At 57.1% G+C, this 26989-nt stretch overlaps 10 protein-coding genes across 10 annotated transcripts; 5 read left to right on the forward strand and 5 right to left on the reverse strand.

Moving 5' to 3' along the window:
* Positions 1-173: 173 nt before the first annotated feature.
* MKK02DRAFT_34500 (putative guanyl-nucleotide exchange factor) lies at positions 174-4276 on the forward strand (the record flags this gene model as incomplete). Its single annotated transcript, XM_053088955.1, has 7 exons — positions 174-803; positions 851-1071; positions 1116-2141; positions 2177-2445; positions 2490-3823; positions 3875-4094; positions 4143-4276. The coding sequence occupies 7 exons, from the start codon at positions 174-176 to the stop codon at positions 4274-4276; spliced, it is 3834 nt and encodes a 1277-aa protein (XP_052943274.1).
* A 256-nt stretch (positions 4277-4532) lies between these two features.
* Positions 4533-6046, reverse strand: MKK02DRAFT_38151 (uncharacterized protein; the record flags this gene model as incomplete). The annotated part of the gene is made up of 5 exons (XM_053089958.1): positions 4533-4887; positions 4945-5455; positions 5517-5826; positions 5869-5910; positions 5978-6046. The coding sequence occupies 5 exons, from the start codon at positions 6044-6046 to the stop codon at positions 4533-4535; spliced, it is 1287 nt and encodes a 428-aa protein (XP_052943275.1).
* Positions 6047-8160: 2114 nt separating this feature from the next.
* Positions 8161-9992, reverse strand: MKK02DRAFT_34501 (uncharacterized protein; the record flags this gene model as incomplete). The annotated part of the gene is made up of 3 exons (XM_053088956.1): positions 8161-9490; positions 9541-9731; positions 9789-9992. 3 exons carry the CDS (start codon positions 9990-9992, stop codon positions 8161-8163), a joined length of 1725 nt encoding a protein of 574 aa, XP_052943276.1.
* Positions 9993-10216: 224 nt separating this feature from the next.
* On the forward strand, positions 10217-10998 carry MKK02DRAFT_38153 (ER to Golgi transport-related protein; the record flags this gene model as incomplete). The annotated part of the gene is made up of 5 exons (XM_053089959.1): positions 10217-10377; positions 10474-10601; positions 10648-10719; positions 10793-10904; positions 10971-10998. 5 exons carry the CDS (start codon positions 10217-10219, stop codon positions 10996-10998), a joined length of 501 nt encoding a protein of 166 aa, XP_052943277.1.
* A 379-nt stretch (positions 10999-11377) lies between these two features.
* Positions 11378-12700, reverse strand: MKK02DRAFT_38154 (Sin-like protein conserved region-domain-containing protein; the record flags this gene model as incomplete). The annotated part of the gene is made up of 4 exons (XM_053089960.1): positions 11378-11485; positions 11534-11650; positions 11703-11887; positions 11938-12700. 4 exons carry the CDS (start codon positions 12698-12700, stop codon positions 11378-11380), a joined length of 1173 nt encoding a protein of 390 aa, XP_052943278.1.
* Positions 12701-13038: 338 nt separating this feature from the next.
* On the forward strand, positions 13039-14356 carry MKK02DRAFT_28329 (uncharacterized protein; the record flags this gene model as incomplete). The annotated part of the gene is made up of 2 exons (XM_053087534.1): positions 13039-13715; positions 13762-14356. 2 exons carry the CDS (start codon positions 13039-13041, stop codon positions 14354-14356), a joined length of 1272 nt encoding a protein of 423 aa, XP_052943279.1.
* A 2571-nt stretch (positions 14357-16927) lies between these two features.
* On the reverse strand, positions 16928-18448 carry MKK02DRAFT_38157 (pyridoxal phosphate-dependent transferase; the record flags this gene model as incomplete). Its single annotated transcript, XM_053089961.1, has 3 exons — positions 16928-17482; positions 17530-18300; positions 18350-18448. The coding sequence occupies 3 exons, from the start codon at positions 18446-18448 to the stop codon at positions 16928-16930; spliced, it is 1425 nt and encodes a 474-aa protein (XP_052943280.1).
* Positions 18449-19575: 1127 nt separating this feature from the next.
* Positions 19576-24162, forward strand: MKK02DRAFT_17083 (putative cytoplasm protein; the record flags this gene model as incomplete). The annotated part of the gene is made up of 12 exons (XM_053085731.1): positions 19576-20448; positions 20503-20718; positions 20767-21195; positions 21316-21421; positions 21518-21726; positions 21771-21980; positions 22022-22246; positions 22296-22742; positions 22806-23006; positions 23052-23297; positions 23353-23464; positions 23513-24162. The coding sequence occupies 12 exons, from the start codon at positions 19576-19578 to the stop codon at positions 24160-24162; spliced, it is 3924 nt and encodes a 1307-aa protein (XP_052943281.1).
* Positions 24163-24889: 727 nt separating this feature from the next.
* On the forward strand, positions 24890-25415 carry MKK02DRAFT_38159 (uncharacterized protein; the record flags this gene model as incomplete). The annotated part of the gene is made up of 2 exons (XM_053089962.1): positions 24890-24947; positions 25198-25415. 2 exons carry the CDS (start codon positions 24890-24892, stop codon positions 25413-25415), a joined length of 276 nt encoding a protein of 91 aa, XP_052943282.1.
* Positions 25416-25633: 218 nt separating this feature from the next.
* Positions 25634-26852, reverse strand: MKK02DRAFT_17176 (urease accessory protein ureG; the record flags this gene model as incomplete). Its single annotated transcript, XM_053085746.1, has 6 exons — positions 25634-25831; positions 25884-26005; positions 26057-26275; positions 26384-26454; positions 26517-26595; positions 26660-26852. The coding sequence occupies 6 exons, from the start codon at positions 26850-26852 to the stop codon at positions 25634-25636; spliced, it is 882 nt and encodes a 293-aa protein (XP_052943283.1).
* Between the last annotated feature and the right edge of the window lie 137 nt (positions 26853-26989).

Genomic DNA, 26989 nt, shown 5'->3' on the forward strand with positions numbered 1-26989 from the left:
ACCCAAGATACCCAAGAAGATACCAGCGCCATGTTCTCATTAATGCCACCATCTTTCGAGTCTCGTCTGAGTGTGTCAGCAACCCATCCACCTCACCGTAGCTGGACGGACTGCCCTGTCGAGTTCACACTCGCTGTAAGCTCGTAGCAAAGCTCTGGAGAGCCACAGCCACCATGGCTGAGCCGAAACCTACCGGCCTCTTCTCCTCGCTCTCCCTCGGGCGAGCTGCCAAATCACCTCGCTCCTCGGAGACGCTAGCTCATCCACTACTCGGCGCCTCAACGTCCTCATTGAATCTCAACACCGACATTGATCCCACCAGCCTTGTCGGACATGGCTCATCGCCCTCCCACCCAATCTTATCTCCAAAAGCCTCATCCACCTTTTCCCGCACGCCAGCCGAATCCCTTCCTTATAAGCCTCGACAACGCCATACACATCGGGACTCGTCGAGCTCCTTTACAGGAACTACTAGCCCTGTCATCTCAGCCGGCGTCACCCCTGCTGCTCCCACAGCTCCACCGACGACCTCAACCTCCTCCACTTTCGCCTTACCTCCTTCGGCCTCCGAGGGGATGTCAAGCGAGACTTCACGTGCAGGTCCCTCCTCTGGCTCAGCTACGAGCCGGCTACAGGTACAGAGCCTGAAAGCCAGTGCTCAGCGGCTGGGACTGGCGAACGGCAGCATCGGGATGGCGATGGTGGACGCGGTCGTAGACAAAGGACAGGTTGCGAGGAGTGGGAGCAGGCAGGGTGAGGGTGGTGAATGGGGAGACATCTTGCGCGTGTTACCTTCGGGAAAGGTAAGCTCGTATCAGTAGACGACAAAGTAGCAGCTCATGTTACTTAGGCCATCCTCCTCCTTCCAGCCGCCTCGGCGTCTTCTCTACCTATGACAGCGCCGGTCATGCGAGAACACATCGCCTTCTTGTCACCCCCTATCCACCTCTCCCCGATGCTTCCATCGCAAATGCGGAGTTCTGACTCGCTAGCAGAGAAGGCGAGAGATGCTGCCGGAGAGACCGTGTCTATGGTAGTCACTCTCTCAGGCTTGATGGGTACCTTGAAAGGGCAAGTCAAAGCAGGCCGAAGTGGATCTGAAGCTGACTAGACAGCGGCACGGTCACATTCGAGTCCATACTTCAGCCAGACTCGCACCTGCTGGCTGCACTGCGGGATCCGGTCACTCGTCCAGGCGTTCTCGCCACGCTAAGACCTACAACGCTCGCCCTCCGCACCGCCTTTCCCTCGTATCCCCTCTCCTCGCAATCGGCTTCTCTGGCCTTTCCACCGCTCGGAAGACCCATCGGTGGGCCTATCGACACCAAGGATCAGGCGCAGGATACCAAGGCCTCGGCTGCCAAGCTGGGACGAATGAACCCCTTCGCCTCCTTCTTCGGCTCGTCATCGCAGGCAGCGACAAGTACCCGGGACACCTCAGCTCGGGCCGGCGCGACTCGCCCTACGGACCAGGGAACGTTGATGGTGTCTGGGTTCGATCTGTCCCCCAACTCGGGCTCGCCAGCGCCATCCATTCTATCCGTCGAAAACGCCGACGATGCGTCAGTCATCTCCGACGCCACGAGCAGAGACGCCGAGGGCTTCTCCGTCCAAGCTTACACGGTGGCAAAGCCTATTCGCACATCGGAGGTGCAGAAAGCTCTATCAAAGGCAGTTCGGGCGCATGTCAAGGACGAGTTGGCGCGTCTGCCGGACAAGATCGCTGACCGGGTCGCCAAACTCGTCCTCGCAAGCATCTGTCCCGGCGCGGGGACTACCCAAGATGCCTTGACCACCAAGCTCGTTGAGCCCGACTCCACCCCATCAATAGACTTCACCGATCCCGCTCGGGCAAGCGAGCAACTGCAGGACTTTCTAGAGGCGGTATATGATGATCTGGTGGTCCATTACCGGAACGATTCGAGCCTATTTGTGGCGGAGGGAGGATTGCGGCGGAAAAGTAGCGGAGGCAAGCCATGGGGAAGGTCGAGCGGGAGCAATGGAAGCCAGGGTACGGAGGAAGAGGTGTCAAAGGAGATCAAGGACAAGCGGAGACGTGAGCGGGAGGAACAGGCGGAGAAGGAGGGCACGGAAGGTGCAGAGAGGGTCGAGGCGCTCGTAACGAGGTTGCTCTATAATCGGTGAGTGAAGTATGTAGCTTAAGGCTGACGATCAGGCTCTTCTCACCTCTCAACTCCGATGATGGTAGACATGACGAAGCCTTAGCATCTCGAATAGCCGCGCTCAACATGCTGGAACTATCGCTTGATCATCTCGGTCTCATTACCCGACCTGATGATGAAGGGGTTCCGGGGACAATTGCCGGCGGACTGGCCTCGATAGTTGACAAGATAGGGGATGAGCTGCAGCAGCTCATCACCCCTTCCTGCTTGGTTCCGAGGGCGAAGGCAGATGTGTTGATCCGAGCGCATCAGCTCGTCGTCGGTGAGCAGCTGGCCATGGTCTGATGAGTAGGCGCTGATCTGTAGATGGTCTCGCAGACCTACCTCCCGTTCAACTTCGGCCGGAAGGCGAGCCATACAAACCATCTCCAGCCATATCCCAAGCGCCGACGCTGGAAGCCGATCCCTCTCCGGTGACCCAATCATCATCGTCTCTCCTTCTTCCTCCTACAGCAGAGAAGCCGGCCGATGTCCCCGCTCCGGCCGAGGATATCGAGATATCGGAATCTTCGCAGCTGGAAGAGGCCTTGGGAGACTCGGTCATGACACTCCACGCCGCGTCCATGTCGCCTTCTGGCTCCATGGTGGCCCAGCCATCCGAGGTCCCGGCCCCGAGACCTGCTCCCAAGCAAAGCACATCGGGTGCCGACCTCATCCTGCCCATCATCATCTTCGCGGTCGTTCAGGCCAATCCACCCCAGCTCGCGAGTCAGCTGATGTACCTTCGGCGATACCGATCGGCAATCTGCCTCACTGGCGAGGCTTCGTACGCCATGGTCAACCTCACGGCGGTGGTCGAGTTCTTGGAGCATGTCGACCTGGCGGAGTTGGGACTGGGCGGAGAGTCGGACAAGGTCATGAGCGTGGCGGATTTATCGCCGATCGGGCTCAACTACCTCGACGAGAGCAATCCGGATGCGCGGAGCATCGCTTCGGCGAGCTCCCGGCTGCGGGGAAGAGTGTTTCAAGTTGGGGAATTGGCGGGATCAGCAGCGGGGTCGGCGAACAAGGTCATCACCGGCGTCATCGACTCTTCCTGGTCCGCCGTACGGGGTCTCATCGGTACCACTGCGGTTGGAGCGGAAGACGACCGCGATTCCACAACAACGGGAGCTACGAGGCCGGCAACGCGAGGTCGTCAGGTCTCATCCTTCTCGTTGGCGAACGTGACGGCCAGCGTTGCCAATATAGCAGCGGCCGCGGCAGCAACCACGCAAGCGGCTGCGCGGTCTCGAGCCAACTCCCGAGCCGTCGAACCCCCTCCAACACAACAGTGGCAAGGCAACCAAGAGATGATCGACGTCACCTCCCGCCCCCAGTCAATCAAGGAGCATGACAAGGAGGAGTACCCCTCGGACTCCGAGTCCGACTCGGCGGACACGGAGGGATCGGCGGACCACAGGCCGGACCCCTTCAATGCGGGTCGGACGGATACTCGAGCACTCTCGGATGCTAGGAGCATCAAGAGTGTCAGTAGCATGCTGTCCAAGGAGGGCAGAAGGGACGATGCTGCCAGGGTCAGCCTCAGCGATCGGCTGGCCAATATAGGCGGTTTTGGGAGGGTTACTTCCGGGTCGGGGCCCGTCACACCAGCGGAAACGCCTCAGGTGCCGAGCCCAGAGAAAGAACCAGCAGCAAAGGTAAGCAGATCTATGCCGCTACTATCTTGACCCAAATAGCTTACCCAGCAGCCCACTGGATTCCTCGCTAGTCTCACTGGCGCTCGTTCTTCCTCGTCCACCGGTCAAGGGCATAGCCGTCGCGCCTCTCTCCTCAGCGGTAATGCCGACATCACCGGTAGACTTCGCGCCAACTCCGGCTCATCTCCCTCTGGTGCAGCATCTCTGAGCCGGACCTCGTCTGTCTTACCTGCCGACCCTCCACCAAACCCCGTCGAGAGATTCATGACTTGTGAGTCGGTCATCATCGGTAGATCTGGAGTATCCGCTAATCCTGTAGGCGATCTGGGAGACTTGAAGATGTCGGAGATTGGAGAGCTACTCAAGGAGTACCAACGTTTGGGGGCGTATGTCAAATCTAGACCAGCTGGAGAAGGTGCGGGTGTCAGCTTATCGGCGTCGAACACCTCTTGATGCGACAAAGTGGGACCGATTCGGACATGACTTCAGGGGGGAGAGGCCCAATGTCGACGACGGCTATCTGGTCCGGTACAGAGGCTACGGTGGAGTTCTGCAATGCTCGCTCAGTCCGTTTGGGTCGATGCCGCCCTTGTAAGGATCCCATCGTCATCAGTCGATGGCCTCATGCCGCTCAGAAAGCTAAACTTATGGCGCGGCAACCTGATACTTGCGACGGGTTCCTGCTTGAACAACAAATACTCAGAATCCTCTATTCTGCGGTATCACTGCTCATGAGCTCCTCTAGCTCCTCCTTGTACTTCTGTTCCTGTAGCTCCATGAACTCCTCCATACTATCCGGCATCACCAACCCCATCGCCTGACCCAGACCTCTTAATTGCGGATATCCCGACCAGGCGTCGCCTCCCGAGCAGATGTAAGCCAGCCGCTGGTACACCTTTCCGCCCTCGACATACCGAGCGAGATCCGGGCGACCAAGAGTCCGGTACGTGTTGGCGAGCTGTACTTCGGCCGCGGAGAGGGTGTTGTCGCCGGAGAAGATGGCTTCGCTGTTCATCAGGCCGAAGGGAGCGGCAAATGCCTCCGCTCCTATCGACACCGATGCCCTAGAGAGTCAGCAGAAGCCAAAGTATGGCTTTAGCCCGTGATTATTCAAAACTCACCTCTCCCAGTCGATCAGACCCCGGATTGCCCCCTCCTCGTCAACCATCATGATGTCCCACTTGCTATCTTCATGCAGTAGGAAGGTCGGCTCGTTCGGTATGTTGTATGGGGGATAGGATAACACCGCCTGGCGCACCCAGTGGTATATGTAATAGGCGAGCTTGGTACGAGTAGAGTGTAGAGACCGCATCTGGATGGCCTTGAGGTAGTCGTTGAAGATGCATGCCCATTTCTCTCCCGCTGTGTTGAACGGTCCGGGGAAGTAAGGACGTTCTTTGTTGACGCATATGTTGTTGATGAGAGGACCGACAGTCCATTCGTTCAAGCCGTGTCCGTCGGCGTAGAGAGAGCCGATGCCGGACAGGGGATGGTCCGAGATACGGAGGAAGAATTGAGCGAGATCGGTGATGGTGCGACGAAGCTTTGCCTCGGCGATAGTGCGATGGAAGTCGGGTTCGTAGGTTGATCCAGGTAGGAACTCTTGGAAATAGTAATCGGCTGGTCCGTCGACTGCGATAATCAGCATGCTTCAATGTATCAAGAGTGGGAAAGGATCGTGAAAAGGGCTCACTCCTCAACCCCGACATCACCTTCGGAACAGGCGCTCCTACAACGTCCTTCAGCCACCTCAAGACGTCGATCTCTCCGAGCAATATGGCCCTTCCAATATCGCGAGGCCCAGAGTGGAAGCCACCCTGCCGAATACGTGCTACCCACTTGACGCCATCATCGAATATGATCGGTACATGGACGTTGTACCAGCCGGCTGGGAGAGACCTTGACTCCAACTCGGCGCAATGAGAGATGCGGCGTCCGGACCGAAGAGCCTCCGCGGTGCCCCGTACATCCAGCACCTCCAGAGCTTCCTGGAGCAGCTCGAACTGGACGTAAGTTGGAAGCCAAGCAAGTGCGGGAAGTCTCACGTGTCTTGTTCTCGCCAGATGGTTGATATAATCCTCGTCTGCCTGTAAGAGTCAGCTCACTATCACATCTAGTGCACAGTAGTGTGTCGACTCACATCGCTTGAAGCACAAGCATGGGCGTCTGGGTCATGAAGATGATTGGCGCAAAGATGACGGTGACATGTCCCACAGTGCCCATCCTGTATGGAGAGGCGGGTACACCCCAGTTCCTCGCACGGGTAGTCAAGCATAGCACTGTCTCAACTTTGCCTGTTGCTGTAGGGAGAGCTTATTGTGATCTTGTGTGTATGGAAGAGGCGACCAAGGAGAGCAGCAAAGAAGAACAAAATAGTAGAAGATCAAGCAACCTCGATCATCCAAACTCTAATAAGAGCCTCTTCTCCAGGATGAGGCACTTCGTCCATGTGACTGGTAGCCCATCTGTCTTATGCTTTCGCACACAATAGAGAAGCGACTCTCGCTGGGGTGCTGACTAGATCGCATACCTTGCATGATCAGTCGCCTAATACATAACTAGTACAACAGGGATACCATATGGCCCGCTCATTCCTACCCTCCCCCATTGGCACCCCTGTCCTCTTGAATGCCCGCTTCACACCTTGTAGTCGGGAGTGTCTGTTCATCAGCTGAACAGCATGAATGCGTCGTAGTTGACAAACGTATGACTGACACACTTCTTGCCACCTGCGACCGCAAAAGAGGTACAACCAGGCGTGCTGCAACGCATAGCGCTGACGCTATCGGCCGGCGCTTGAATGTGGCTGATATGTCAGTCACTGCAGGCCGGAGGAAGATGACGCGCGGAACGTACCCGCGAAGGAGACCAAGGACCTGCTTGAACTGGTGGAAGATAGCCATACTCTTTGTCGTGAGGTGAGGAGATTTAGTCGAAGTAGTGGTGCTATGGGCTGGAGCTGGAGTGGAGTGTAGGCGGATTGATTGAATGATGAAGAGGCTGCTGAAAGAGGTGAGAAGGCAAGCCGGCTTATATAGCGTAGGGCTCGTCACAGTTGCCACCAGCCGAGACACACACTTTCGTCACAAGAAGCGCGGACAAAACGGCTGCACTCGACGAAGAAGCGGCTCCGCTATGCTTCTGATTGGAGGCGGCCGAAGCAGCTTTATCGCATGCGGACGAGAAGCGACGCATTGGAAAGAAGCAGCTTGGCAAGATCTGGCACATAGCATTGCCCGCATACTGCAGCGAGATAGATTTCAGGGCAATGAATCGCCAGCGTAAGAACTGGACCTCTTTGAACGGGCAGAGCCCCTAAGCTAGGTCCGATATATCTGCAGTAGGACGTACACTATGGCTCATGCCATCGCGATCGCTGTTATTTAAGGACCTGTGATACAAGCACACATAAGACGTCCCTAAGTGTGCAAGAAGCAATTACGCTCCAATCTTGAACACTGAGAAGCATCTGAATAGGATTTGCCGCTAGAAGTGAACTCGCCGAGAATTTGTGTTCCGCCTACTTTCGCTTCTCCCACTAGAAGCCGGTTGACGCTGGGATCGGTGACTCGCGCAGCATCGCAACTCACGGCAATGGCAGTCGCAGCTGATATCGCTCGCAAGCCGTCCCTCATCGATTGTCCCAGATGGTCTGCGTATGCATACGGTGAGCCTCGTGGTATCAGCCAGGGACCGCCACAGATGGTCTGCGTATGCATACGGTGAGCCTCGTGGTATCAGCCAGGGACCGCCACCGTCGAAGTGAAACGGCCTGGAATTTCCCGAAGTAGCAACACCCTGTACCCTCCTTGACACAAGATCTGCCAGACCCCGGCACGCGTGAAGCTCCAGCTGACAGCACTCAGGCAGCTCCCGAGGGCGGAGAAGTACTTCAGAACTGGCTCCGGGCCGCGCTTTCGAGTCGGTACTGCACTTCGCAAGCTGAGCGCTGAATAGAGTCCTGGCGGTACAGCCCTCTTACGGCAAGCTGCCGTGCTTCCGCCTCATTCCTCATCGACCAGTCTGGCACGTGACCTTGTCTCCGCTGACCGCTGTCATGACCTTGATGACGGGAAGGTGACATAACTACAGCAGACTTAGACCTGCAGAGTATGCAGATTATCTCAATGATATGCCAGTCCCGCGTCTGGAATTGGACATTACAGTAGCACCCGAGTCGCTCGGGATACCTTAAGGGTCACCTGCGTCGCTGCTCTTGAAGTCGGCCGGGCTAGCAGACTCTTTGTCCGCCTCCAAATAAGCCCGCTGGGATAAGAGGGAACGAAAGCTCTCTCTTCCGATCTTCCAACACATGCACACCTATGAGAAATATAGTTTCATCGTGGCACGCACTGTACTGCCATATTATCATTTACCACTTCGAGCCTCCTCCACTCTGACAGACTGGAGGGATTGACGACCCATAACGCCGCCAGGTCGTCGTCGCGTTCCTCCCTAGATTCTCCCGCCTGATCATGACGTCCGGCATCCCCTTGACGTTGCCCTTCCGATTCAAGCTGGCTCGCAGACCAACACAGCCCCTCGCTGATCCCCATCTCCCGTCCCACCTTCCCTATCGCCCCCCTATTATTGCTCAGCACCGTCCACCCCCTCTCTGCACCCGCTATCAATGTCCGCAGCGTATGCCCGGACGGGTACCGATTCGTCGGAAACATCGTCGCCGGCCTAGCGGGGTGGCGGGATCGTCTCTGCGGACGAGGTGTACGAGTCGCGGGGGGAGCGTCGGGTGTGATAGGGGTTTCGAGCGCAACGACGAGGGCTTGGCAGGTAGATACAAGGGTCCGCTGGAATATCGATACCGGAGCCTCCGGTGCGGCAGGGTCATCAGGCAGAATCTGGACCCTTAGAGCCTTCAACACCCCCTCGTTTCCTTCCCACCTGCTCCCGCGCCAGAAGTTCCCTTCTTCAGGATCGAGCAGAGCTTTGCCCCGTTTCCGCTCCTCCGGTCCGCCGATGACGTCCACCAGCGCCGGCAGCCTGCCTCTCACCTCCTCCGTTATCCAAAACGCCAGCTCCCTGCCTTCGTCACCGTCCGATACGGCCCCTAGCCGGTCCTTCAGCTCTTGGATGAGAGGGTGCTGCGCTTCCCATTGCAGCTGATCTCGGAGATCCTTGGACGTGTGGCTGTGCTCTGACAGTACGGGCTCGCCGGTGACTTCGTCGATCCGTAATGAGCGGAAGCGGCTCTCAAACTCGTTGTGAGTAGAAGGAAGGGGGTAGTGCGTCGAGTCACAGCATAGAGCGACGAGCACCGAGAGATCGAGCACGATATTCTTGGAGGGGCGGAGGTGTGCCCGAGGCGAGGAGGGGAGGGGTAGACCACAGGTAGGGCCGAGCTGGACGACGATACCGAGAGATCCGAGGTGGGTGATGGTGCGGTCGATGCGGCCGTCAGAGAAGCCGTGGATGGGACGAATGAGACGGTTTAAGACCAAGCGGACTCTCGGAGCCGGTCGACCTGAGGGACGAGGATACGCCTCGGTGGCGCGAAGGAGGGTCTCGCCTTGGACGATGAGAGAGTTGGTGAGCGCCGGATCGGGTAGACGGGAGGGACCAGCACCGGGAGAGGACGTGTCCGAGTCATAGTCCGAATTGTTGTACGAGTCTTGTTCCCGAAACTCGGCGAGTAGGCGGGTCTCCTTGATCCTGACTCTGTCAGCTTATACCCATCCCTGGCCATGAAGAACTTAACTCACGTACTGACTTTCACCCACTCGGCTCCTCCGCGAGCTATGATGTCCACCTTGACCGGTACTTTCGCTCCTACATCGAGCGATTGACTGATCGCGCCTAGGGGCCAGGCAGAGCGGACGAACTCATGCCATACCGCGAGGAGGTGCGGGGCGTTCGAGCTGAACTCTTTCGGCGAGATCGGCGATTTGGCGAGCTATATCCAGTCAGCTCGCTTCCTTGATAATACATAGCAACGAAAGGAACAGCTCACCCCAGCTACATGATCCCGTTCAGCTTCAGCCGTCCCTAGGAACTTGCGCAGCCCCGTGATCCCCTTTTGGGTATAGTCATCGGGATGATGCCAGTCTATGATCGGCGCTCGATACAGCGCTGCCGGCTGGATATGGGCGATCCAGTTGTGTATAGATACACAGAGGTCTTCTAGCTGCTCCAGAGCCGCCGAGATGTCGCCCATCAGCTACTCGTCTCTGCAGCAGGTGGATAGAGAAGCAGAAGCAAAGATGAAACGAAGATTTGCTGCTGAAACACTAAGCTGTAATGCCACGTGATCAACGCACGGGTCTCATCCACGTCCTTAAGTTGTTTTCTTTTGACCCCCAGAGGACACGTCCACTTTGCTTTCATACCTCATCCTCCTCATACCTACCAACAGCTCTCGACGTAGTCAAGCCAAACATCATGGAAGCCATCAACCATATCACGCGCGTCCAGGATTACGCCAAGAATCTGGCGTCCATCCGGGTCGGAACGATCCGTCATCCCGGAGAGTTCTTTGACTATCAGCGTGTGAGCAGGCCGATGGACATGCAGGAGTACATGAAGCGCGCGAGCTACAACATGTAAGTCCTGCTCTTAGGTATCATGGAGCGCTGGGGAGATGAGGGTGTCAATGATGGCTCGAAATGCTTTGCTGTAGCCGCAGCTGACACTCTCAGCCGCTACTTTTCAGCCAACTACGCGATCGTGATCTGCCTCCTCGGTGTCTACTCATTATTGACCAACATGCTCCTCCTCTTCGCTATGGGCTTTATGATTGGCGGCTTCCTCGCTATCGGACGCTTTGGTCAGTTTTATGCTCCTCAACGTCCCGGGTCAAGCTGACTCGGCAGTGCATGAGCCCATAGAATTCGCAGGCAAGGTCATCACCCCTCAGAATCTCTACATCGGCCTCTTCGTTATCGGTATGTGGTCATGCTTCAGCTATGATCAGCTCTCCATAGCGTGAAGAATGCCGGACACAGAGCTGACTCCTAGGTCTACCGCTTCTCTGGTGGGCTGCACCACTATCGACCTTCTTCTGGCTCGTCGGATCTTCGGGGTGTATTGTTGGTGCGCACGCCGGACTCCTGGAGCCCGGCGTCGAGTCGTGAGTTCTATGCCCTTCTAGAGTTGGACGTCACCACAACTTGTGGATCAGGACTGACATTTTTAGCGAGTACGAAGGTCTTGAGACCGTCTAGACACGATGAGGACCAGTGGCTTGTTATTCGCTTTGATATGCCTCCGCCGTATCCCTGTCTTCCTCTGGGGTCTTACATTTAGATGTCTTGCATGAGATACCCGATACTTCTATCCGCTGCCCGTGCTGACCCTGCTGGCCGTCGCAGGCGCTGACACTGATGTTCCTTGCGCGGCTCAGCCGAGCGCGTGCATACTGACAAGCATGAAGCAGTCAGATCGCTTCTTACCCCACCGATCTCCACTCATGCATCGACGCCGAGCGTACTGACTCATGAAGCGGGCGACACCTTACACCGACAACACACCTCACTTGCTCTCATCGCCATGCATGGTTGGTCGTGTCGCGTCGTGATATCTATCAATCTATCATGGAATCCCTCAATGTGCTTTGTCGAGATACTCCAACCCCTTTGTAGTGCACGTCAACCTATCCCTCTTGTCTTCCGAAACAATCAGCTTCCCGAGCGCGTCGACCACCGACTCGTCCTACCTCGTAAGCGGAAGCCTTGCGCAAGTGTTCGACGGTGGACGTACCTCGCCCTCTCTCCACTCGTACGGCACCCACGCATCCTCCGCCTCTTCCCTGGCCAACCTCCACATCTTTGTCCGGAAGTCCTTGATGGACCCAGACCCATCTCCTTCTTCCTCTTCCTGCTCTGTCAGCTCATATACTACTAAAGAAGGAGCCATTTTGATAGCTGACCTTTCTCAACGCCTTTATTGGCGGACCCTGAGCGGCCTGCTTGGACTTCTTATCCTCCTTCTCTTCCCCATCATCCTCGTCTTTCCGGCCTCGTCGGGACCGGTTCTTTTCGTCAAAGTCGTCGAGATATGTCAGGGCGGTACGCATCTGCAGTATCTTGGATAATGGGTGTAGGTGAAGTGCACCTGCATACTCAGCTTGTTCCTCATCCCTCGAGCTCATCGCGCCAACTCACCGTCTTGTACCACGCCAGCATAGTACCCCGTCGTACTCGGCACCCCTTCACTCCTTAACCTGATCTTATCACCCCATCTCTTCTCCTCTTTTGCCTTGCTCTTCTTCTTTTTTCCCCCTGCGTCCTCTTCGCCCCTCCCTCCAAACCCATACCCGCCGACCACATCCCCATTCCCATTCCCCAGATCATGCGTCATTCCAAAATCTCTCGCCCTGTCATCCCGCCATACGTCAACACCGGCATCTACGGGGATCTCCACCTCTATTCGACCAGCCTTCTCCTTCATCCGTGCTGTGATCCCCTTGCCCCTATCTCTGGCATAGGAAGGGGCGACGAGACTCCTCGTATGCAGCGGGAACTGGAAGAGGTGGAGGTGAGGATGGAGTGAAGGGGAGAGGTAGATGGGTAAAGTAGCGACGACCTCGTCGTCAGAGTCGGAATCGCCATCCCCGTCGTCCCATTCCGGTGGGAACTTCTCGGAGCGGAGGTGTGGTAGAGGTGGGGAGGGCTGACGAGGGATGTAAGTGGATGAGGGGCCGGGAGTGTCGGTGGGCTGGACGGTGTCTGACGATGGGGCGTCAAGCTCCATGGTGTTCGAGTCGGGCTCCACGGGTAGTATGGAATCGTCCATCCTCTCGATAGGGTTGGCCGGGGGAGAGATGTCCGGGTTCCCACTGGTGGTGCCGTCTGCAATTGTGGTTGCAGGTCCCGTTGGGCCTGCCTGAGCCAGCACAGAGCTGACTGCGCTCTTCTTGGGCGGCATACTGTGGCTGCGAAAGTATAGGCAAAGAGAGGCACAAAGCCACCTTGAAGCCTTCGGTCGGTCTTGGGCTCGCTGAATTTTGGTGTCGCGCCTATTCTTGCCCCTCGGGCATCTCCGAGCGGGGACGAAGTGTCCGCCTATTTCTGGCTCGAGATGCTTGCGTGCCTATGTCCGCTCCCATTGCAATAATTACTGCTGCTTGACCAAGCGATCGGCAGGCCCGAGTCTCGACAACCTCTCGATTCACAACCTACCTCATCAGAGTCTATTCACACATATCGCATCTGTCAACTCATCTGTACGGAGCAGGCTCCTCTGCAACTCGTTCTCCGATCAAAATGTCCGATCGAGACCCCGCATCCTCATCGAGCAGCAGCTCCAGCTCCAGGCCACTCCCCACTTCCACCTCCACACCTATCCGCCCACCGACCTCCACAGACACCCTCCACCCCCTTCTCGCCCCAATAGGCGCACCATCCTTTCACGCCCACCACGCACATCCGGCCATGCCCGCCGCACCGCCCATACCCGAGAAATGTCTCACTTTTTGCTCTCAGCGGGCGGACGCACCGCCCTTGTGCCGGATGCTGTGCCTTCGCCGCCGGGCGAAAGTCCTGTCTCGAACGGAGGATCTGGCTAGATTAAAGGGGAAGAGCGTAAGGAGAGATCCGGCGCAGCAGGCGGAACCGCAGCCGACACTACTTGATCAATGGACAAGTACGGCGAATGGCAGTGGCGGCGGCGGCGGATCATCGATGGAAGCGGCGAGGCCATTCTCCTCCTTCAACCCATTTTCAAGGTGGAATTGGAACCCATTCTCGGCGCTCAGAAAGGCGGTGGAGCCATACTCGATCATCTATGTTCGGGGGACACCGGACGGGGTAGTCGGGCGGTATATGGAGGAAATGGAGGCGGATGATGGGAATCGAGATTTTGGAGAGACGATCTCTAGGCATGCCAAGCCGAGAGGAAGGGAAGAGCGGGTGATGGAGTACTTGGACTGGGGCGATGAGGGGTTAGTCTTCCTATCCGAGTTACATCGGGTGTTGGCTGATTGTCAGATCGCTGCTCCACCTCCCGCTCTCCTCCGTCTTTCACCCAATCACCTCCATGCCCTCCACGGTCCGCACCATCTTTACTCCCTCTTACAACATTCTCTCCCTCTATATCCGCTCTTTCACAGATGGCAATGGCGCCCAAACCCGAGGCGCCAAAAACTTCCTCGATGCAGCGTACAATCTCGACGGATTGACCTTTCTCGGCAAGGTCCGGGATCATCATTCCAAGATGGTGAAGCAGCGGTATGAGAAGGAGGTGGAGATGCAGAAGGAGGTCAAGAAAGCTCGAGAAATCGAAGCGGAAAGAAGGAAAGAGAGGGCAGAGGAGGTGAAGCGGAATATGGAGGGGTTTACGGTGGATCAGCCCACAGCGGGGGATGAGGAGGGGAAGGGCCAAGGGCATGGGCACGGAGAGGCAGAGGGAAAGAGGTATCAGGGGGAGATCGATAGATTGAGGACAGGCCAGGGAGGGAGTGCGTTGAGGAGGAAGATAGAGGAGGCGATGGAGAGGGATGAAGAGTATAGGAGGAGAAAAGCGGCGGCAAGTGCGGCGGGAACGGGGAAGGGTGAAGGCGGGCCAAAGTCGGACGATGCGTAGATGATTTAGTCAAAGCAAGGAAGTACAAGTACATGTAGCATATTCTCGCGAGGCAATAATCATGGGCCCGTTTCACAGGCAGCTGGGTATCACGCATCATCGAGCCACGTGCACCCACTCGAGGGACTCGGCCCTTCAGTCATCAGCGACAGCCACCGTGCGCAACGCTGGCTCCGTGTAGGCGCAGCGATAAAGTGTGCCATGCTGTCAGACGACTACATATATGTCTTCCGAGAGTATCCATGGAGTGGGGCGGTTGAAAGTGGATGATCTGATATAGGCAGGAAGAGAGAGAATAGATGATAGGGATGGATGGGTGGCGAAAATGGTAGTTCCTGCAGCGGATGGCAAAACTTTATCGAGGAATGCGGAGTTGGGTCACAAGGTCTCCGGCCCCAAGTACTGCTCCCCGGGCGGCTTTAGCCCTAACACGGTCAGACAGGACGGCCTACTTTCCGCTACTATGTAACATATCTATTCGAGATTTTCATCCTCCGTTCTTGCCTTAAGGATGCTCGTCGTATGTAGGCGCCAGTGGATGGGAAAGGCTCGGAATACAATTAGAAGCATTTATGCGGATGGACAAGTTCGCCGTAAGCGCTGTCGCCGGTGCCGGTCATGTTCTGACGATACAAATGACGGTCTGCGTTGTGGCTCACATGGCGGAGGCTAGCTGGGCACCACGTGGACGATCGGGCGACGGGCCTTGTGATCACGTGACCGACCACTTCTGCCGTCCCCAAAGTAATGCTTCACTCATTCCACTATTCCAGGTACAGAAATGGGTCTGTCTATGGCTTCGTATAGTACTCATCCTCTATAGTAAGCTGAGCTGAGTTGTAGCAGACCTTCACCATCGTGGACGGGTCACATCCCCTTTTGCCACCCGGAGTACTCATTTGCCACCCGCCTCAGCCGTCCACTGTGACCTTCACCCTGCACGCAGTGTGAGACATCTTTGGCTATAATTTTCACACTGTGTGCCTGAGATATATACGGACTCATTTCATATCTCGGAACCCACCTTTGACCCCTTCCCCGTCCAAGTACAGCCGTTCAATGGGAAAAAAGGGCCGTTTTGCTCAACTTGGCGGGCAAATCGCTTCGCACGGACCTCGGGACATCAATGGTATCCTTCACGAACGCTGTGACTTCCCATAATAAAAGGTATCAGGGTCTCCGGAAGAGCTACCAGTACTGTAGGGCGCTATATCGTCGACTCTGAGACGCTCCAGCGGACTTGCCCTCTGAACACTCCTGCAGTATATAGTATATCTCCGAAAGGCCGGGATCGTAGCCATGTGGCAGCGGATCGTCACTCGCGATGTACTTAAGCTTTCGATCGTTCCCGTCTATTCTCTCTTCTGTACATTCACCTATCAACAATCAAGTCAATATGGTCAAGCGTTCATATACCCCAGGTAGGTGCACTCGTCCCTCGACGTGTGCTCGGACGTCGCTTATCTATCAGCCGAGGCACCCGCAGACCTCCAGGCTCAGCCACTTGCAGCAGCCACCGGGACTGCTGTATCTGCGATGAACCTGGCCACAGCCTTACACGCCGCTCCTGCAGACGCGGGTAGTGCGCCGGCTCCGCGAGGTCACACCAACGCCACCGCATCCGACGCTCCGGCCGTCAAGGTCGAGACACCGGAGCCCGCTCGCGCTTCAAAGATTGGGAAGTCTACTGCGCAAGACAAGCCGGGGAAGAAAAGCTCCAGTGAGTACCGCAGCTGCCCGATCGACATTGTCCTGACATCCAAAGCCAGGAAGACCCCAAAGAAAAGTCCCGCTTAGTCACCGAAAAGCCTCACCGCCAGATTGTGCTGACTTCGGCCCAGGGCCTGAGATGAGACAGATCACGCCACGTCAGGGAGGGGTTGGCCGCCTGCCCAGCCGCGGGTTCGGCAAAAGCAGCAGTGTTAGGTGACCAAAGCCGGCTCGCCCCGAGTTTGACGAGGAGGGCAACAAGATCGATTATGCTCGCAAACCGCGAGTCCAGCGTCAGAAGAGCCTTCCACCCACTCGTCAGTCTGCCCGTGGCAAGCAGGGAGAGGTCCCTCAGATATCAGTTCTCCGTTGGCGTCAATGCTCATGTAGCAGACGTCGTCGTAAACATTAGTCGTAGCGCCCTTTACTGATGCCTTGAGCACATGCTATGCGCGGTTTCACCTCTGTTGGCCCACCCTGCACGGGCTCCTCATAAATACTGACCGAATCTAATCAGTCACGCCCCTCCAGTTCGATTCCGCGCACTGACAGCTATTGGCAATTGAGCAAGAATTTCCTAGTTCTCGGTGGCAAATCAGCATTCCTCAGCTTCACAAGCGACGCGAATCGAGTCGCCATCTGTTAGTATGTTAGTGGGAGGCCCGTGTTCCGTCGGGTGAAAGCGCAGACCCAGCGTGCGAGGTACGGAGCGAAATTATTTCTCGTTTAAGTTAGGGTCGACAGGTCAGTGCAAGACACGTGCACAAATTCGCTCGGCGCGTGCTCCCACCCAGCGCACCGCCTGCCGGTACCTACAGGTAACCGCACACCAGATGAGACAAAAGATCATAAGATCTATGCCTACGCCTTCCCCCATCCCTCCTCGACCATCATCGCCAGACAGCTTTCCATTACCCCAATCGCCTGATCGCACTCGTCCTTGCTCACAATCAACGCTGGGACACACCGTACCGCGTCCGATCCTGCGGACAGGAGCAAGACTCCCCGTTCTCGCGCCCGCTTCACCAGCTCCGCCGGCGCCTTTTCATCCTTAAACCCTATTCCCCGGATGAGGCCCCGACCGCGCAGGGTCTCCTGTATCAAACCCGGGAAGAGCCCAGGCAGCCGCGAGAGGAGGGTGTCGAGGTGTGCGGCGGTGGATTTGAGGTTGGATGCGAAATCGGGCTTGCTGAGGCGGGAGAGGACGTGTACGCCTATCCGGGTAGCGAGGGGTTGACCGCCAAAGGTAGTACCGTGGGATCCGACGGAGATGACGGAGGCGACAGAGTCGCGGACCATGATGGCCCCGATGGGGAAGCCGTTGGCGAGGGGTTTGGCCATGGTGACGATATCGGGCTGAGCGGATGGGGGAAAGGACGAGTGTGCCCACATTGTGCCTGAGCGGAACAGACCGCACTACCCATTAGCTATTGTCGATAAGCATAAGGCGAAACGCTGCGCACCTGAATTTCATCATAGATCAACGCCGCCCCGACCTCCCGACACCGAGTCGCGACCATCTCCAACCATTCCGTCTTTGCCGCCGTGACGCCTCCTTCTCCCTGAATCGGCTCCACAATCACCCCACACGTCTTCTCATCAATCAACGCCAGCATCTTCTCTTTGTCCATATCGTTCAGCTCCCCGACCCGCACGTCTGGGATGAGAGGAGCGAACGGCGCCTGGTATTTCGGGTTCGGTGTAACGGACAATGCCCCCATTGACCGACCGTGGAAGGCGTTCGTAAAGCAGACGATTCCTATCTTGGAGTCCCCGCCCTTCTCCTTGCCGTACTTGCGCGCAAACTTGAGCGCACCCTCATTCGCCTCCGTTCCCGAGTTGGAGAAGAACACTTTCCCGCCTTCTTTCCCGTCTGGCGTCATGCCCAAGCCCCCATGCTCGCGCGTGAGGTCAATGAGGAGCTTGGCCAGCTCGCCGGCGTACTCGTTCCAGTAGAGGTTACTCGCGTGCGAGAGCTTGGCGCTCTGCTCAGCGATGACCTTGTTGACGCCGTCATCAGAGTGACCGAGGGCAGTCACGGCGATACCGGCGGTAAAGTCGAGGTAGGTCCGGCCGGACGAGTCGGTCAGGGTGCAGCCCTTCCCGTGGGTGAAGAGGATGGGAGGCCGGGCATACGTGTTGAGCAGGTACTGTGTGTGGGAGGCGATCAGATCGTGTGTCTCCTGAGGTGCCGAAGAGTCGGGATGGGTGACGGAGCGGTAGGAAGTGTTGGGCTGGTTCTTATCAGTTGCGATCTTGCTCGAAATTGATGAGGAAGCTCACCTTCAGATCAGCCTGAACGGCATAAGCCCGAGCGATGGCGCGACCCCGACATGAAGCCGCGACCTGTCGAGCGAGGCGGAGAGTGCGTAGCGATGTCATGGTGTAGGGAGTCGGATGAGGTATGAAAGCATCAAGGATGGACTGAAAAAGATCTGCGCGCGGAGTCGGGCGAGTCGAGATAACCCGGCTAAACCTCGGATATACGCACGTGGCTCTGAAACGCGTCAGAGCAGCAGCAAAACGCGCACAAGCCATGGCAGAGTCGCCTTCACTAGTCGCCTTATATTATCAGGAGGAGGGGACAGGCAGACTGGATCCAGGGAGTCGAGTAGGAATGATCAGTAGGGCCTGCCTGACTGTGATGAGTGCGATTGAAGCTACCGAACGGAGGTAAGACGGCCTCATATCGCGCTGAGACGAACAAGGGAGCTACGGGCGTTTTTGTCCCGAGCATCGATTCTCAGCATCCTATACTCGGGATCTTGCATGTAGGCACAGCAAGACTCTGCACCAGACTCAGAGCGCTTCTCCCGCGTTGCAGAAGAGCTTTCCAAGCACTCTGTACTCCTCGCCACCGAGCGGGGCACCACATTGATTGCCACCGCGGACTTGGCCCGCCTCCCCGGTAACTTTGTTATCCCTCCTGTCTTTCGTGTAGCCTCCTATCCTCTTCCTCATCTGTACCTTGACCCGATTGCTGCCCCTCTTGTGCTGCCGACATCCCTCACAGGCGTCACACCCTCGCCGCTGCGAGGCCAGACTCGGCGAAGCTTCGACATACCCCCCTCGTCCCCCTCCAGGGAGGCTTCCCAGGCAGCTCTACCCACTTGCTCCATCATACCCACTGTGCTTCGGAGATAATCAGCATACCATACTATCAATCTGTCGACTGCAATCATCATGTGAGTGCCTTCGTTCTCATTTCGTCCCCTGTTTGACCTTGACCTAGTACCCCTGTCCCTTATACACCCTTCTGCCCACCTTGTGTCTGTGAGCGCAAGGTCGCCGGACTGCTCGCGCTATCTCCTCTCTCAGAGCACTCTACAGCCACACTGCTCTACTGTTAAGAGCGCCTGAAGCTGATCTGTAGCTCTGAGGGTCCGTGCCAGGATCCCTTCGGAAAGCCCTTCGGCTCTCCCCCGCTCAAACCTACCCCTCGTAAAGCCTTCGGGCACTCCCTCGCTCTAGCTCCCGCCCCTTACGCGCACCGCACCATAAAATCCATCATGGATCTCTACACTACATCCTTCACCCTTCCTCACTTCACTCTCCGCTCGCCCATCTCTCCATCGGAGCGAGCGGCTAGCTATCCCCTCAGCTCGGCCGGATCGTCTCCCATCCCCCTTCTAAACGTCACTTCTACCCCAGCCACGCTGCACGATGGTTCGAATCCGGTAGACCTGGACTGGGAAGCTGTCCAGAAGCTAGCGGCGGACATCACAGCTCGCGAAGGATGCCTAGTCACCGTCACTCGCGAATCATCCCAAAATCACCCCTCGGATCTCCTTACCTCACCAAAAGACGCGGAGAGTACCCCCTCCTCGGCGGTCGTATGGAACTTCCACTTCTCGGGAACATACAAGGCCGTCGTGGCTGCCCGCGGGGCGATCCTTCGCGAGTCACCTCGGGCGAATCGGTTCGCCCTCAAGGTCCCAAGGGCGGTCATACTGGAGTCGGCCCTTTCTGGATCCATGAAGGTCAAGAATGAGGTCCAGAGGAGGCTGGAGGAGATCGAAGTGGACACCCAGGCGATTATTACGGTAGACTTCCCAGATCTGGGTAGGAAGGGAGCCAAGGGGAGTGCAGCAGCGAGCGCTACTGAGCCCGAGGAAATGAATGGGGTGAATGGGAAGGGGCACAGCAGATCTGGAGGAAGTGGTGGTAGTCTGGCGAGTGTGACGGGTAGCGCAAATGATCGCCCGGCGGATGGTGAGAAGAATGCTACGCAGGAGGGCGTGGAGGCGGAGCAGCAGGCTGGCTTGCCGAAGCAGGCCACATATGGTCTAGAGGCGGAACGGACGTGTGAGATTGTCATCTCTGGCAAGCTGGAGAGGGTGCAGCTGGCCAAGGTACGCATACTGGTACTGCTGGACGAGTTAGTGAGTCTATTTCTGTTATGTTGTCTACGACTTAAGAGCTCAACTGATGATCAGCACGGCCTCCACGTCGAGCCTTGCGAGATCGACTACAAGCTCCACGCCATCATCGCCGGCCGTCGCCGAGGCGTCATACAGTCCATCCAGGAGGAAACAGCCACGACCATCTACTTCCCTGTCCCCCTCGTTGGCATCCTCAATCCGCCACAGCCCAGGCCTCACCCGGACCATTCCGCCGGTTATCGCTCGTACCAATCCTTCCAGTCGCACAGCGTCGTCGATGACGGGCTGCTCTCGACGCAGAATACGGGTACGACGCAGATGTCCAATCTCGGACCTGCGGGGCCGAGCGGCATGAATGGCCATAGCAACGGAGGAGCCATCGGGGCGGGCTCGAGCTGGACCGCCGGGCCGCACATGCCTGGTCCAGTCGGTCACGGACATTTCAACGGACATGGGAACGGCCACCCTAATGGGTATCACCCGTCCAGCCACCAATCACCGGTCTACAATCCTCACCACCACGTTCAGCACCCATATCAAACCCCGCCACCATACTTCCACCCCCGTCCGCCGAGGGGGGTGCCGCATGGCCAGCACCCTCACCCTCCCTTTCATAAGCCCCAGCATCAGCAACATATGAACGGGATGCACGGACCGCCGGTACACATGCAGCACACCGGCGTTTCGAGCATGTCGAGCTTCGGCACGCCAGGGCCTAATCAGGCGCCTCGGCACATACCCACGGATGTAGGAGGGATGGGCGGTGGGTTCGGTAACTACTACAACCAGGCCAATCTGCCCCATCAGCAATTCCAACAGTACAATCCTCAGCATCCACCACATCACTTCCAGAACCAGCACCACCAGCAACAGCAGCCAAATCGACAACCTCACTACCGGCCAAATCAGTACCAGCATCCACCCGGTCATCACCCGTTCCAACATCAAACTCATCATATGCACCAGCCGCACGGTATGGGCATGAACCCATATGCCAACGGCAATGGGCAAAGTCATGTCCACGTCGGCCTGGGAGGTGGGCAGATGGCGCCGAATCACACGGCGGGAGGTATGAATGGTATGGGCCATGCGAATGGTCCACAAGGGCCGAATATGGGCACAGGGGTGCCTGCCTATGGTCAGGGACCACATCCTGGTCTGGCTGTTCATAATGGAGAGCAGGGATCGATGGGTAAGGCGAACCAGATCTGGATCACGGGCGAGTTCTTTGGGGTACAGCGGGCGAGGGACATGCTGCTCAACATCGCGATGCAGAAGGTAAATTTCCCTGCTCCTCAAAGAAGCAGCAGCTGATAAGGCAGAGCAAACTCGTCATTTCTCGGGACACCGCCATCCTACCCCGAAAGCTCGATTGGCTCCTCACCGAACGCCTCGAAGAAGTCAAGATCATCATGTCGGACAATGCGACGTATATGCAGGTCCCATCGGTCGGATCGCAGGCAAGCTTGATCACTGTCTTTGGGGATCATCGGACCGGTATCGAACGTACAATAAGGACCTTGATGGCTATGGTGAGTCTTCCTTCTTTGCTGTGAACTGCGCTGATAAGCAGTCGTGCGAATTCTACGTCGCCTCGGTCTGGCTCCTCCCTCTCGCATATGATGTTCTCGTGCCCCAGTCCACCATCAACCCCGCCCAGATACAACCGGTGATTAAGCGGATATCGCATGCTACGGGCGCAGAAGTGGTCTTCAAGAGCAACTGCTTTGAGATGCACGGGTCGGAGGCGGAAGTACGAGCAGCGGTGCTCATGGTCCTGGATCTGGACATCATAAACGTGAGTTGCATAATCCATTGTCATCTTGGTGTCTCAAGCTGATCTCCAGGGCTTCCACCACGAGATCCGATTCCAGATCGAGCTGGCAAACGAGCACCGCGACTTCATCTCGGGCAAAAAGAATGGCAAGATCAACAAGATCATGAAGCTCGCCAACGTCCGCATCAAATTCGAGACGCTGAACGACTACAACTTTCTTATCGATATCGCCGGTCTCGGCGGCAATGCTCTCAAAGGCCTCACGCTCCTCCAGGAGGAGCTTCCGGCCGATATCTCGTTCCACGTCCCGGAGAACTACCATAAGCGCATCATCGGCGTAATGGGCCGGAACATCCAGCGGATCATGAAGATCTACGGGGTGTATGTCAAGTTTGCGAATGACGAGGAGTTGGAGGCGCTGGGAGGGTATGCGGATAATGAGGATAATGTGGTTGCGAGGACGCCGGCGAAGAATGCTGTCAATCTGGAGAGTCTGAAGCGGAGTATCATGGAGCTCGTGGCTCCCAGAGTGAGTGTCCCTTGAGTCAGCAGCCGAGGGAGGAGTGAGCTGATCAGGCAGGATAGAGACTATCTCACCGAGAGCATCCCCGTTCCCCGCCACTACCACCGTACTCTGCTCGGCGAAAAGAGCATCTTCATTCACGATATCGAACGCAAGACCAACTCGAGGTTCCGCTTTACCTATCCGGAAAGTGCAAGCGATCGGCTCGTCATATTTGGTCCGGAGTCTCAGGTGCTGATCGCTGCTGCTATGCTTCTGGTAGGTCCAGTCTCGTTGCACATGAAACATCGAGCTAATAAGCAGGAACATGTCCCTTTTGAAGCCAGCCTGCACGTATTGGCCAGCCACGACCTCACCGCCCTTGTCACCTCTCCCGACTTCGTCGTCTTCACCGAGACCATCAAGCGGGACCATCAGATCGCCATCACGCCTTCAGCCAACTTTGGGGAGGCGGACGAGGCGGTCTTCTCTTTCAGGTGCCAGCGGAGTCCTATGGAGGCGATGGGCGTCGCTAGGGAGGCGCTGGAGAAGTACCTAGAGGAGCACAAAGTGAGTTGCTCAGGCTGATTGACGTGGCTGAGGGAGAGAGGCTGACACCCATAAGATCCAGATATACCCCGAAGATATGCCAAGCCGGGTCGACACATTCGCGGATGCGTACTCGCATTTCAACCAAAGACTTATCGACAGGCGCGCGCAGGCTGCAGCGGAGCTGGGTTCGTCTCGCTTCTCGCCTGTGTGCTTGTACCGCGCTGACAGTGCAGCGGCCGAGCAAGAGCTCAAGATCGCCCCTCTTGTCCGGGCTCGGCCTATCCCTGCCGACGTCAAAGCCATCTTTGATGCTCCTTCGACAAATACCCTGGACGGCATTCGACCCGTCGAGGATGGTGAGAGGGGCTTTGCCGGTCCGCTCAGCTACCACGATCCCCGTCGAGGCACAGAGATCTGGCAGTCGCCCAAGCCGGTCCGGTCGGAGAGCATGAGCACCGAGTCTCGCTCCAAGCGCGGGTCTGACCCGCTCATCCCGGAGAAGCTGCGACAAGCTACGCTCGGCCCCGGTGTCCCGCTCGGCCCGGCACCGGGTCAAGGGAACGGGCATGCCCACCCTCGAGGTGCGGCAGCCCGGACACAATCGCTCGACATCACCTCGCTGAACTTTTCGCGTACCCTTTCGTCCGGTGCCGGCGGATTCGGAGTACTCCCTCTCAGCCCGGCAGCGATACTCGCGAACAGCCCAAATACTGCCAGCGGACAGTACTTTCCCTCCACGACGAGTGGCGGGCTGGGTTTGATGGGGACAAAGAGTTTCCCTTACGAGTCTCCAGGGCTGGACGGAATCACTAGCGGTGAGTATGGTTGTCTGCCCAGAATAAGCAGAGCTGATGCAGCAGCGATTGGAAACGTTCATGTCTGATCCCCCTCAATATACAGAAAAAGTGTCCTTTTCGGAACGGCTTTGCGCCTTGCATGATCTTATACCCTGCATCTTTCATCGCCCTTCACTCCGACCTCCCCCATACCGCACTATTCACTTACAGCTTGAACTTGTATAACCATCTTGTCGTAGTATATCATCAGTAGGATTCGCGGAGGCCTGCCATGCAACCTACTCGACGATTGTCCGTAAGTATATCAGGCTCCAGCTGGATCAATCTCGTTCGCGCCACACACCCTCATCCAGATCCTCCAGTACATCGCCCTTCGACCTGGCCGCCGGTCTGTAGCTGTTCTCGCTGGTGGGCCTGCGGCCTGACCACTACCTCGGGGCTCGGCGAGTCGGCGACGATCTTTTAGGGCGATCTTGCCGATCCCCCACGCGCCTCTCTCACAAATCTCCCAAAGAAGCAATACGACCTCGTTTCACTGTGAGATATATTGCGTCAGCGTGACAGGTCATTCAGGGGGAATGTGGGGTAACGCGCCTGTCACGCTTTCAATCTAACTTGAAGGGAAAGAAGGTTCGCGAACTCCGCTTCCGCGACGTCATACCCGCCTCATTCCTCCTTGTCCTGCACGGGTATATAAGGCCCGCCCTCAACCCTTCGCATCCCTCTTTCTCCTTCCTACAACCACCAGTCCCCACACATCACAAACCCAACTCCTACCACCCACCCCACCTACCAAAAACACATCCAAGCACAATGGGCTTCACCCGACCTGACCAGGCGACTCTTGAGCAGTACCGTGACGCTGCGACCCGTGAGTCATCCCTTACCGCTTTGACCCCTTCACAGCCCTGTCGCTTCGCACAGCCTCTCGCTCTTCCCATTATACATCCCATCCTGCCTCATGTCTACTCACCTTCCCCGCCCCCCATCCCGTGTCCTGTCCCACCTCTTAGGTCCACCTCTTCACATGTGCTCAGGAGCCTTCACGGTCCAAGCTCAACTTCCTCCCCTCCCACTCTACTGCTCAGTATCCCAAACCCGGCTCTAGCTGACATCTACAGAGGGCCACAAGTCCTACTGGGAGCAGAACGGCGGCTCCCCCAACCCCGACTCCTACTTCCCCGGCTACGAGGCCGGCTGGAATACTGCCGCCGGCGCGCTCGAGCAGGGCCTCGGTCTCCCCGACGCGGAGGCGCAGGGCAAGGGCGACGAAGAGTGGGAGTGGAAGCACGGATTCAAGCAGGGCGCCAAGGACGTCGAGAAGGCCGGTTCCAACTAGGGGATAGGCGGAAGACGAATACGAAATGAGACGAGGGGTATGACAGCAATGCAAAGTTGGTAGCCTCTACTTGACTCCAATGGTCTGCTCATCGTCCTGGACTTACACTGATATCACCGACTGATGCGGATGACGCGCAGATACTACTCACGTCGCACATCTATCCATCTCTATTTCATCATCCGCTACTCGGCCCATGCCGATTAATTGTATATGGACTATGCCTTTCCCTTACCCTTCTTCCCGCTCTCACTCGCTCCGCTGACCTTCCACGCCCCCAAGATAGCCTCCACAATCTCGCTCACTCCCTCCCCATTCCGCATGCTCGTGAACAGTGTTGGTCCCGAGTCTCGCATCAACGCAGCGTCGCGGCGCATCACGTCAAGAGAGGCTCCAACGTAGGGTGCCAGATCGATCTGAGCTGATCAGCTATGAAAGCGAGGCGCCGAATACATTGATATAGCTCACCTTGTTCACTATCAGCAGGTCGGACTGGGAAATCCCCGGTCCGCCCTTCCTCGGAATCTTGTCCCCTCCCGAAACGTCAATCACGTAGATGATATAATCAGCGAGCTCCCTCGAGTAGTTCGCTGCGAGTTTCAGCTAGATCCATCGCGACGTTTACAAACATAGCAGCTCACCTGCCAGATTGTCCCCTCCACTCTCCACGAACAACAGCTCCGTTTCGAACTCGGCCTGAAGCTCCTCCAGCGCGCCCATGTTCGCCGAGATGTCCTCCCTGATCGCAGCGTGCGGACAGCCACCGGTCTCTATCGCACGGATACGCTCGGCTGGTAGGGCTTCGTTTCGGATCAAGAACTCCTGGTCTTCCCTGGTGAAGATGTCGTTCGTCACCGCAGCTGGGTCATCAGCTGACGTTCCCTGCGCCTGCGTCCGTTGGGGGGCATCGGGCTAGTCTCTCCGGCTAGAGGTGCAGGAGGAAGCGGAGCGAGGGGATCATGACTTACCGATATTGTGGCTACCTCGGAGAGCTCGGCAAAGCGCCAGAAGCAGAGCTGTCTTGCCTGACCCCACGGGCCTATATTGTCAATTTCTCGTCCGCCAAGGGAAGAATCCCGTATATAGCACCTGTCAACTCACCCTCCAATACCAACGGTGAAGGCTCGCTCGTTCCAATCCCGACCAGAAAAGTCGGGCAGGTCCCGCTCAGCATACTTGCCTGTAGCGTCAGCCACCACATCTTCCTTGCCCGACAAGTCTCCGTACTGGAGTCCCCCACGCACCTGCATTCTCTAGATGCTCATGCGTATGCCCATGCTCGTTAACGCCGTCGTGAGCATGGTCGTGCCCATGGTCGTGGTCGTGGTCATGCGAATGCCCGTGATCGTGGGAGTGCCCGTCGTGCCCGTGCGGCGGGGCCGAAAACTGAGTGGACCCGTTGGACGGGAAGGAGAATGTAGCTACGGGCTGGGACATGCTGTTGTGGATGCTATATGCAAGTAGAGAAGAAGGAGCGAGATAGCAAGGAAGTTGCGGCGGCTAGAGTCGGCTGAGCTGACCGGCGCCGAGCGGCTCTCGAATTTGGCGAGTTAGCCGATCTGGGGTCATGCTGA

The sequence above is a fragment of the Dioszegia hungarica genome, assembly GCF_025882075.1.
Source record: "Dioszegia hungarica strain PDD-24b-2 chromosome Unknown MKK02contig_16, whole genome shotgun sequence".
Classification (NCBI taxonomy): domain Eukaryota; kingdom Fungi; phylum Basidiomycota; class Tremellomycetes; order Tremellales; family Bulleribasidiaceae; genus Dioszegia; species Dioszegia hungarica.